A 12,538-nucleotide genomic window follows, 5' to 3' on the forward strand; every position below is an offset into this window, starting at 1 on the left:
TCGAATTTTCACTAATTTTTTCCGAAAATATGTGTGTGATATTATTATTTGTCTTTTACTGGAGGTGCCACAAATGGGTACTCTCCGGAATTCATAAACCCTGTTATAACAATGACTGAACCCTTTGTAAATCTGGGAAAACATATGTCATTTTAAGACTTAATTACGAAAATCGGCCGGGTAGATCGGCTGTTTTCCTCTAAGCAAGTTGGGGTCTTTGATTTTATATATAGTAGAAATGAAAAATTTCTAGCCTTGAGCTCATTTTCAACATAAAAGCAATATGGTTGGGTGAGTTGGGGCACGCTTTAATGCTGAAAATGAGCTCAAGGCTAGAAAAGCATTTGCAATAACTTATCTTTATCTAACTTGCTTAGAACAAAACAGCCGATATACTGGACAGATTTTCTTAATTTAAGTCTTAAAATGTTATGTGTTTGCTGCGGAATTCCCATTTGTGGCACATCCCATATAAACCAAATCATTAATATGAAATTTATTTTTTTGTATTTAATTAGCGAGACATGCTCATATTGCTTTATTCAATTGTTTTTGTTATTGATATTAGAGAAAAATTACAAAGTTTAAAAACGGCGATGGTTACTAGGACATGTTTCTATTAAGCTCTTGGAGCGCGCCTATAATTATTCCACACATTTAAAAATCGTATAGCATAAGTATGTACCTAAATGGTGAATAATAGGAAAAGCAACAAAAAGGCAACACTTAGATAACAATTGCAGTGAGCAGCGGGACAATCATACGGCTGAGTGGTTGAAGTCATCTGCCTTTAAACTAGTGTGAAGTATGAATGTAGGAGATTTCGAGTTCAATGCTCAGCTCCCGAGAAGCTAGCTGACGAAGAAGTGAAATTCAGAAACATGTCCTAGTAACCATCACCGTTTGTAGACTTTGTAATATTTCTCTCAATAAAAATGATTTGTTTTTGTTCACAGAAACTTGAAACGAATGAAAATACTCGAAACCAATTAGTGGCGGAAAATTAAATCATTAATCGATTGACCACAAATTAGCCATAAGAGCACTGATATGGACAACAGATATAAACACAAAAATAAAAATAAAAAAAGGCAAATGCGGAAAACGACAAAAAGCAAAAAGCCATCAATACAAACATGAAATGTATACAAAGCAAATATCAAATGCAAATGAAAAAATTACAACAAAACGTCAATCCATGCTAATTGCTAAAATAAGAACAATCAAAGTATAATAAATGCGACAGCACATTTATATCAAAAAATAAGCAACGAGATATTGCAAATTGACAAATAAAAACACCAAAAATTGCCATGCAAATTGGTCCATGCCACTCGCAGTGCCATGTCGTGCATTCATGCCAAGCATTTACCGGATATGTTGTGCAACAAGCTCGAATGAGGCGGCGGTGGTGGACGTCCATCATCCAATATATATGCTTGACCGGCGCCGATGCCAATGCCAACCATATCGATGCCACCATTTCCTGTTGCGCCAGCAATGCCGCCAACATGAGCCATTCCTCCACCACCACCACCACCACCACCATGTCCACTATTCATACCAATAGCCGTACCAACAGCATTCATTGCTGCAGCACGGTGTTGTAATGCAGCAAGACCAGGACCTAGTGGATGTTTACCACCCATATTCAAATGTTCACCACCACCACTACCAGCGGTCATCATACCACCCATACCGGGTAGCATCATACCACCTTTCGTTGTTTTTGTTTTCGTTGTTATTGTAGAGCGATAGGGCAATAAAGGAATTTAATATTCAAAAATGTTTGCAATTTTTCGTTTGTTGTTGTTTGTTTTAAAAATTGGTTGCATATTTGCATTTTTGTTTAAGCCAACTCGCGTAGTATTAGCAGGTAAAGAGCAGCATTTGCGTTATATGTATGTTTGTATGTATGTATTAGTGCAGGATGTAAATTGAAGGTTTTATGCAATAAATGTTTTACATTATAAAATTTGCAGTTTAAGTTGAATGAGGGGTGGAAGAAGAAAAAATATGTTTCCATGATACAAATTGAGTGTGCGATTATGAGGAAAAAATACAAAGAGAAATAATTAATTAGTAATGGTTATTATGGTAAGAATGTTTCTATAAAAGTAATGTTTATGAAATTTGTGTGTATGCAAATTAGTGATTTTAGTGTTAATTGGGTATTACGATATGCTTATGGTACCAATTTCCAAAGAAAAGCTTAGGCGCAAAAAATTTCCATATATCATCTGCGGAGTGGAACATCATCATATATCGGCTGCCATTACAAAAAGGTACTATCTAAGAAAAGTCTAAATAACGCCCTACTTCAGAATTTGAAAATATATCTGAGATAGTTCGTTTTTGATGCAAATTCTGAAATAGGGCGTTATCCAAACGTTATGTGAGATTGGGGGTTTTCGAAATGGCAGCCAAGATGGGGTGACATTCCTCTCAGCAGTTGATATACATAGGAAGAAATGATGACGTGTAAATATTTTCTATGGATTAAAGCGCAGAAAATAACATAAATTTGGCCGACTCAATGCAGTTCTGGATGGTCTGACAATCGCAACGCATTTCACAGTCTTAAATCACACAGCTCCTTTTCGTGTGGACGGCGTTGAGTAGTCACAAAGTGAACATAAGTCAATTGACATTAGTTCTCTTTTCGATTTCGAATTAATGTCATTTGACTCTCAAAAGCTATTAATGTCAATGGAAGTTGGTTCCAATGACACTATGACACGTCACCAAAGAAACGCTTTCAAAGCCAAATCTTTAGTCTTACAGTCGGAAAGCTGAGCTTTCGGAATATAACATTCACCATCGAATGGAAATTTACTAACTTTGCTGTGTCTCGAAATTTAGGTCAACTGTACCAGCATAAAATTATACACTATGATCACACCCTACCCGGTTTCAAGCAAAGCAGCAATGATTTGGATCGACGCACTCTACGCGATGCTAAGAGACTCGTAATAAAGGAACTGTGAAGCGCAACCCCCCAATTGTCAACCTCACCTATCCGTGGCGAATTCTGCTTATTTAGCAGGCTCTGGTGGCCCTCACGAAATGAGGAGATTGATGATCTAGCACGTTTAAAGGGCTATCACCTTAATGGTTATAATTTCCGAAACGTAACGGATAACTTACCGGCGGGGGACTATCAACATCGATAAAGATAGCCTAACCCTTGGTAGAGTGTGTTTATCGCTACAAAAAAAGAAGATCCTAATAAAAAAAAAATATGATAATGACCACAGAATCATCTTGTTGAAGCCAAGATACGCACACGGCTTTGTGCAGTAACGATTTTTGTACAGTCCGCTGGGCCAAAAAAAGCTTTTCGGCAAAAATTTGCACGCAAAACTGACGACTTATGATTTCAACAGTCGATTCTCACATCTGCTCACTGAGAGCAGTCGTCGGTCAAACGGTATAACCTTGCAGTAAGAACTCATTTCTCACTCACCCGAAGAAATAACTGGTAAGATGAGGAATATCGCACCGAGCCAGAAAAGAAAGAAGGGAAAACCATGCTAACAAAATGTTTGGTATATGGTAGCATTATCGTGACCGGAAGAGGGAAAAGCGGTGGAACGGCGTTAGATACGAGCTTCAGTTACCGGCCGAAAGCAATAATAATAGGAGCTTTGAGTGATATACCTTCGCAGAGATATAGGTTTTACTAAGTTCACACTACAATGCCGCCGCTATAAGAAGCAATGACATACAATTTTAAGAGCGGTGGATAGCGGAAAGTTTTATGACCGGAAAAAATAGCTACAGTAACTATAATGACGACCTTTAAACCGATGTACAAGACAAGGTGAAGTTATGAACGGAACACTTCTGTTCACTGCTAGATAGCGAGAGGGAAGTGGAGCCCCAACCCCTTGACAGCGAAATTGATTGCCAAAATAGCAGCTTAAATGACACAAACTATCGGGCGACCTAATCGCAAACTCAGATGGGGAGTTTGCGTAAAGGCGAGAATGGAACGGAATTTAATTGGCCCTGCCTTATCTACAAAAGCGGCATTAACGCAAAAAGAGCCTATCTAACCTGTGTACCGGTATAAATTCAGGCCTGTAAGTCTTCTACCAGCCGCCATTGTGGAGCTGTAACATGCCTGTCTACCACTCCAAAGGTTCTAGGTCGAAAGGCTAGGTCATATCGTGCAAACGGATGAGAACGCTTCAGCCCAGAAGAAATAAGGAGCGAAGACGAAGAAGTATGGATATTCCTCAATGATCCCAGTTGGCGTCAGTTATAATGAAACACAATTGACTGGTATGACCTCTTATCCAACATCTGAAATCGCATATGTAAGCAGTGAAGTCTTTTGAAAACATAGAACGCAAAAGAGAAAACAGCTTCTTCTCTGTCGTCAGATTCAAAATAAGAAGGATATATTTAATTTCCATTGGTCTAAACGCGTGTGACGAACTGTGATCACAAATAAAACCAAAACATTCTATGGAGCATATTGTCCCAAAATTCGCAAAAGGAGTAACATTTTTGATTTTGAACGATTCAGTTCAGCTAATGTCGGGCTGAGACCAGGGATTGAGTTAATACAACACGAGTAATGTAGTGCTTGAGTTAGACTATGCTTAGTTCGAGCGTGATGATGACTGAAAAGAATGAAGATATGAAGTACAATGACTGTATGCGACTAAAAATTTGATTTTATGCCGTGAACTGATCTAAAATATTTACGTGAATTACCCAATTCAATTCGGAGTTTTATAAATTCCCAACCATTTTGATTTAAAATCAAGCAGAACAATGCTTATTTGATTGTAAGATTTTTTTGATTGCAGAACTAGCAATCACAAATTAATTTGCAATCAGAAAATTTCAGTTTACTTTTATTGCTTTTTTTTTGATGGTGATTGTAAAATTTACCATCTGTAATCATTTTACAATCAACCATTGCGGTCAAATTCTATTGCTTTATTGCGTTTTTAAAAATTATAGTCTACAATCAACTTGATTGTGGGCACTTCACTTGGAGTCAGACTTTTTGCAATGAATTTAGAGACTTAATCAAATACTATTATAGCAGTCATCAAATATGCAATCATTCGGAACTTGGGGATTAACTGTTTACACTCCTTGCAGTTTGTACGCATGTATATGCTAAATTACGATTAAGAGAGTTTGAAAATAAATTTTACAAAAAAAAAAAAAAACAAAAAGAATGTTTTTTGTACAATCAACGATTGTACCTAACACGTGATTGCAATCGCTGATTGGGATTGAAAAATGATTGCAATAAAATTTATACAATCAACTGGAAATTGTAATTTTGATTAAAATGTAATATGATTGCAATCAAATTTGTAAACAATACTTTCCAGCTTTGGTTCAGCTTTTATTTATGACGTTAAACCAACTACATAAGAACATTTGTTGTTGTAGGGAGTACACTCTAATCTCTCTACTCACTTGTATTTTGCTCATAATGACCATTTTGTTGAATCATTTTCGCTGGTGAGTCGGTGTTCAATTGTGATGCAGTCACCGAACGTGTTTGCAATGTATTCGGTTTCGAATTCAATGCAGAGCCAGCGGCACTTGCAGCACCACTATTTGGTTCATCCAAAAGCTGGCGCAATCGTTGCAATTGTGCTTCGAGTTGACGATTGTGATCCTCTAGTATTTGCATACGCGCCTCAAGGCGTCCTTTATGTTGGCGCAACAATTTCGCTTCAGCCATCATATCCTAAGCGACGATTGAATATAAAAACCCAAAAAGAAATATATATATATTTACTTAGTAAGCTATTGCGTATGCAATTAAATGAAATATAAAACTCACTTGTCCATGTTCACCCTGACCACTTCCGGCATTAGCACCAGACGCTAGTCCACCCATAGCGGACGTTGAATGTTGCATACCACCACCACCATCCGCTTCGGGTGTTGTACTATTTTGTTTATTGCATAGCTGTTGATATTCAGCTTGCAAATTTGCATTCTCCTCTTCCAAATCACGTATAATTGCTTCGAGCTCTTCGCGTTGTTCGGCATCCATGGCAGCCATTACTTGTACAGGTGATTTCGGACCATTACTACTACCATTATTTGTTGGTAATGCTTGACAATATTGTGCAATCAATTGATGTTCGTCATCACTGTCTGGAGTGGAATTTGAGCCCGTGCAATATTCAACCTGTGCCAAGCGGGAAGCGTACATTTCGAGGCGTGAATGCATATCATTTTGTAATGTGTGTGTGGTGTGTTGCGGACTAGGTGCTGGACTCTCCAATGCATCGCCTGATTAAAATGGGGAAAACGTAAGATTTTGGTTTTTAAACATCGGTTGTACTTGAATATTTTACCTTCGAGCACACTTTGAACTGGCAAGTAACCGACACGTGGATGCTTTTTGAAGTATTTGCGACTTTTAAATTTGTTCTTTAAAGCGCGCGTGAAATCACGCACATCTTCCGTTGAGGTGGTCTGTAATATGGTAAAAGTTATTGAAAACAAATTATAACAAGCTTGGTTTGCAGTTATAATGAATGTAAATAAAACTAAGCTAATTTAGTCTAAAAATACGAATATTCACTATTTTTTAATTCAAATTTTCTTACGCAGTCTTATTTTTTGTATGGAAGAAAAACTTTTAGAATCAGGTACTTTTTTAAGAAGGGCACTTTTTGAACCGGCTACTTTTTCAGTAGCGAGTCCTTTCTTAACGCCGGGTTCTTATTGAACCGGTTAGTTATTTATAACCGAGTAGCTCTTTTAGAAATGGGTACTTTTGTAGAGCCGGGTACTTTGTTATAAACGGGTACCTTTAAGAAGCGGGTAATTTTCAGACCTGGTAATGTTTTAAGAAATGGTTACTTTTGTAGAACCTGGCAGTTTTTAGGTATCGGGAACTTTGTTTAGAACTGGAAACTATTTTGGAAACAGGTGGTTTAAAAAAAACGGGTACTTTATTTATAGTCGGGTACTTTTTTCTTGAACCGGGTACTTTTTTACGAACCGGGTAGTTTTTTCGAACAGAGTACTTTATCCTAGAACCGGGTATTGATTTTTAAACCGCGTAGCTTGGAACAGGGCACTATTTTATAAACAGGTGCTTTATTAGAACCGGGTAGTTTTTAAGAACCGAGTAATTTTTCTAGAACTGGGCACTTTTCTATAACCGGGTTAATTTTTTCAAACTCATCACTTATTTCTAAAACCAGTTAATTTATTTGGACCCGGTTCTTATTTTTTTTTTTCTTTTGGGGCACCTTAATTAATGCGCGATGGATTAACGGACTTCGATCTAATTTTGGAGAGAAGAGAGTTGTATCGCGTATTCCGGACTATTTTTGGGATTATATTCAGAATCATTTTGACTTTATTTCAAAATAATTGTGAACAATTTGAGGATCACGTCGGGATTTTTTCGAACTCATTTCGGGACCGTTACAGTATCATTTCGGGGTTATTTTCGGAACTATTTCGATACTATTTGGGGAAATAGTTTTGATCAATTCCAGAATCATTTCGGGACTGTTTTCGCAAGTATTTCGAACCTATTTCGGTACAAATGTCTAACAATGTTAGGATCACTTCGGGATTATATTAATGATAGCTAAAGTGTACTCAATTAGGTATAATTTCTGGACAACTTCTGAAACAATTTGAGACTATTTCGAACTCATTTCGGAATAGTTACAGGATTATTTGAAGATCACTTCAGGATTATTTTTGAAATCATTACGAGACTCTTTTCGAACCAATTTGAAAAAAATTTCAGGATCACTTCGAGATTATTTGAGGTATCATTTCGGGAAATTTAAGGACAGACTCGTTTCGAGAATATGTTAGGTATCATTTCAAAAAAATTTCTGGATCATTACAAGACTACTTTGAACTCATTTTGAGAGACTTACAGGTTAATTTCATGATCATTTCGGTGTTATTTTCGAAACCATTTCGAGACTTTTTTGGAACGAATTTTTAAAATTTTCAGGAATACTTCAGGATTATTTAAGATTTCATTTTGGGACATTTAAAGGCAATTACAGGATCACTTCAAGATTACTGGATCTATCTCGGGACAACTTTTGGAACATTTCAAGACTACTCCAAAGGGTCCAACCCTTTTCGGGAGATTTACAGGATCTTTTCGTGATTACCTCGGGATTGTTTTCAGAATAAGTTCGAGACTATTGCTAAACTAGTTTAAATCAATTATATATATATTTTACGTGTCGTTGCGGGACAACTTCTGTATTATTGCGAGACTATTCTGAAGCCATTTATGGCTTTTACAGGATCACTTCACTACTTCAGGTATAATTTCGGCGCAACTTCGGAATAATCTCGAAATGATTTCGAAAATAATACCGAAGTGATCCTACATCATATTTTTTGATACCTTGTCAAAGTTCTTGGCTGCAGCTTGAGAGAACTTTTCTTAAAAATTATAAAATATTTCCATTTGGCAGATTTAAAACCGCTGACATTTCCTATATAAGGACTACCTTCTCTGAGAAAATTGCTTGACTAAAATACATTCAGGTTATAATTTAAACACTTCTACACAACCGAAACGGCCCAGTTTGTTCTTTTTAAAGTAGGGATTTTCAAACGTTTTTTATCAATGTGCTAATTTTTGATTGAGACTAGGCGTAGAGCCCGAAACCCATTTGAGAAAAAAATCGAGTACACCCTAGTATATATACATACATTTGATATTTAACTTACCGTTGTGCAATACTCATGCATTGGATGACTCAATTTGTGATTTTTGGCATTACGTCCAAAGAAGAAACACTTTTGGCACATATCGAAATTGAAGCACTTGAGGCAACGATAACGGAATCCAATTATCGGATACTCTTTGCAAATGTTACACTTTGCCTGTTGTTTGCCATTTCGTACATTTATTAACACGCAACGTTTTCAATGTGGGCAAAAGGAGTTGATGGTGGGACGGTCGGTCGAGATGATGCCATCAAGAAGAGAAGTGTACCGAGAAATGCAAATATTGTATTTAGTATTTGTGGCAAAGCCTTTGGTTACATACATACATACAAGCATACATATCGACTACATGGAAAGCCTGTAACATACAATAAAGGCGAAGGAGGATATGTAAGAGGTTAAGGATGGGTGTGGGTAAAAAGTGGAGTAAATGTAAAGTGTGTATTGAAATGTAAGTGGCTGACGGAAAGAAGTTTCAGTAAATTGTGCTATAATTGCCGTTAAGTGGGTGAAAACTGCGCGTCATGCTGGCTTTTATGACACCACAATGAATGAAGGATGTTGTTGATGAGGATACTATGAGAAGAAGGCAGGATGTTGTTATTGTTATCATGGAGGAGGAAAGGGAAATGAGTGGGATTTGCGGTTGTCGATTTGTAGAGCGGCATGCCACCACTTGCGGATGAGGCATTATTTACCATTAACATGATACATATTTGTTACATGTAATACACACACACTTACCTGATGTTTGGCAGTTTCGGCAGCTGCCAAACGATGTAACACCGGCATCCAGACTAAACTTTGCGGCTCATGCTGCAACCAGCCGAGGAAATGTGATTGTTCAATGGCAATTTCCTGATTGCCATCAATTGCTGTGATGTAGCGTGGAAAAAAAGAGATTGAAAAGAAAATTATGTACCTAAGTGTGTTCAAAAAAATTACTAGTAGGTAAGTGGGCAAAACTGTGTGATTTATGGTGTGACGGAAAGTTCGAATAACCGACTAATTAATTAAAGTTATAACGATAAACAAGTAAATTGATAAACTAGTAACGTGATAGCGAGCTGTGTTTTAAGTAGAAACGTGAAAAACACTTGTGTAGGTTGCTGGAAAAGATATGTATATTAGATATGAAAATACTTGAGATTTCTTTATCTGAAAGGAACTTGGCAAAGACGTCGGTAGAAATAGAGTCAATGGGATCTTAAGCTCCTTTATACTTATATGAATAGATCCCTAATTTTGCTAATAAGTAGTCTCGCACACCACTGGGCGTATTGGGCTGCAACTTTTCTTAAAAAAAAAATCTTACAGTTACAAAGACATCCACTTGAAATAAAAACTAGGCCAAATATTTCTGAAATATTTATGAATAAAGTTTTAAACTATGCACAGCATTGCTAAGAGCGAACTGCAAATTCAGTGCTGTAGTGGCTAAAAGTGTGATTGTGTGAGTCGTAAATCAACTGCCCTTCGCTTATACGGCCGACGAATAGGTTTTGTTGTGTGTGTTGTTGATTCCACCATACATTGAGCGCATTAAAATTGTTACAAGCTAGACAACAAAATTAAGAGTAAAGGGTAAGTGGGGTTATCACAAATGTATGGTGAAATTTTTTTAAAACGTAATCCATGACGAAAACAATCCCATCTCACATATCCCCGAACGCCAAAAATTCAGAAAATCGAAGGTTCAAGGGGTGGAAAAACTCTCTACCGAGGCCGTTGAGCTAGTACCAGAAGGTGTTTGTACCGGATTCATTTACTGCAAAGGTCTGTGCACATCCGCAACGTTCCCTTGAACTTAGGGGAGTGTTGTTGCGTCTACAGCAACAAGGGAAGAAATAAGACAAAGGGCATGTGAAAGAAAGAGACTAGCAGAAATATAAAAAGAATAAGGAGGACTGAGTAAGGAAAAGAAGAGGAAAAAGAGAAATAGAAGACGAGTAACAGTCGGTCAGTAATTGGCGGCCACCGTGGTGTGATGGTAGCGTGCTCCGCCTATCACACCGTATGCCCTGGGTTCAACTCCCGGGAAAAGCAACATCAAAATTTTAGAAATAAGATTTTTCAATTAGAAGAAAATTTTTCTAAGCGGGGTCGCCCCTCGGCAGTGTCTGGCAAGCGCTCCGATTGTATTTCTGCCATGAAAAGCTCTCAGTGAAAACTCATCTGCCTTGCAGATGCCGTTCAGAGTCGGCATAAAACATGTAGGTCCTGTCCGGCCAATTTGTAGGGAAAAATCAAGAGGAGCACGACGCAAATTGGAAGAGAAGCTCGGCCTTAGATCTCTTCGGAGGTTATCGCGCCTTACATTTGTTTTATTTTTTAACAGTCGGGTTATTTGACGGCTGTTGCCGTCACCTCAAGTGAGATAAAAGACTCTTTCTTGATCACTCTGCTCGTCTGCCTATCGGAACCTTTGAAAGTATCACGTGGCTAAAGCTTTTGTGTCTTCTATTTGTATGGAGGAGGTACGCCTTACAAGCTCGTCGCAACATAATTGCTACAAATGGGTGTGCCCTTAAAATGGCTCTCCATCTCACCCTCTCAACCGAAAGAAGCATCATAATTTCCGAAAGATAGTGTTCGCTATTATTTATGCTTAACAAATCGGCAGTGAGAGTACTTATGGGTGTCATCACAGGTCATTGCTCTATTGCACCGATGCTTTGACAGTGGCGCAGACTAACAAGCTCCCACTGCAGACGCTGATTTATCAATTGTTCTGCTGATGTCCATCATATGCCATCAGAGAAAGCAAATGACTCATTGAGGACTAGTAGGAAGTAGTCCTGTTGAACGAACGTGCCGCCACCTGGCTCTCACTGAGCGCATTCACAACTTACAAAAATGTTTCCCAATGAAGGTACGGAAAGTTCCCATACACGCCATCTTAATTTAACCTAACCTGCTATGATTCTGGCTGTGAATTCTCCAGCAAAGTCGTTTGCTCTACTCTTGACTGACAAATTGGATTACCAGAGGTCATGCTGTGAGTAAAATTCACAAAAACTATACGATTTTAAACATTGAGTAACGCTCTGATATTGGCAGGGTACCCAGCAGGCTATTCAGCGGTATCACAGCTGACCTTAATGGTCCCTGAGGCTTTGCTGGGGGCAGACTTCATCAAATAACATAACCTTTCGCTTGAGGAGTTTCGGTACGGCAGAACTTTGACAGCTGCGGATATTGAAGTCTTAGTAGCGATTGAACTGATTTTTATCCCTAAAGATGTTGAAATTGCTTAAGAGCCTCATACATAAGTAAAGCGAAATGTCTGTCGAGTAGTTTCAGTTCAAATTTCACAGTGAAGACACATGGACAGTCTTCGGCTAGACTAACTAAAACCATAAGGCTCCAACTCAGAATATAAAAAGCTAATATTCCAGCCCGAGAAAAGGTTGGATATACAGCACTTAATTTGCTGTGGTTCCACAAGTAGGCCCTTTAAATTAAAAAATTTACCTTCTTGCGATATACCAGCGCGTTCCAAGCACGACCGCACTGAAGGCTCAATATTGGAGCCACCAAAAGCGGCAACTTCACCTAACTGGCGTGGCACCTGAAAAAGAAAAAAAAGAACATAATAAATTAATTAAATAACGCAGCAGCATTCGACAAATAATAAGTTTCATTTACAACAACAACAAACATACCTGTATGCAGTCATGCAACAGTAAACCCAATTTTCTTTGATCAACTTTACGTTCCGGATCGGCAATTAAACGAAACAAATAACGATATTTTTCTTCCAAATGTCCCTTGCAAAGTAAAATAAGGCCAACCTGCGGAGGAAAAAACAATTTTTTTTTTA

At 37.9% G+C, this 12,538-nt stretch overlaps 1 protein-coding gene across 19 annotated transcripts in view; it reads right to left on the bottom strand.

The window, feature by feature from the left end:
• Dys (Dystrophin) overlaps positions 1-12,538 on the bottom strand; it is a 1,130,370-nt gene that overhangs the window by 13,839 nt on the left and 1,103,993 nt on the right. For 16 of the 19 annotated variants that reach the window (XM_067758240.1, XM_067758241.1, XM_067758266.1 and 13 more), the window contains 8 exons: positions 12,381-12,509; positions 12,190-12,286; positions 9,460-9,590; positions 8,716-8,871; positions 6,345-6,465; positions 5,822-6,279; positions 5,449-5,725; positions 1,373-1,717 (listed from right to left, as the gene is read on the bottom strand). In XM_067758240.1, the coding sequence (XP_067614341.1) occupies positions 1,373-1,717; positions 5,449-5,725; positions 5,822-6,279; positions 6,345-6,465; positions 8,716-8,871; positions 9,460-9,590; positions 12,190-12,286; positions 12,381-12,509 (1,714 nt within the window). The remainder of the gene's footprint in view (positions 1-1,372; positions 1,718-5,448; positions 5,726-5,821; positions 6,280-6,344; positions 6,466-8,715; positions 8,872-9,459; positions 9,591-12,189; positions 12,287-12,380; positions 12,510-12,538) is intronic. The other 3 variants (XM_067758256.1, XM_067758263.1, XM_067758258.1) reach the window with 1 other exon arrangement.

The sequence above is a fragment of the Eurosta solidaginis genome, chromosome 1 (genome assembly GCF_040869045.1).
Source record: "Eurosta solidaginis isolate ZX-2024a chromosome 1, ASM4086904v1, whole genome shotgun sequence".
In the NCBI taxonomy this organism is placed as follows: domain Eukaryota; kingdom Metazoa; phylum Arthropoda; class Insecta; order Diptera; family Tephritidae; genus Eurosta; species Eurosta solidaginis.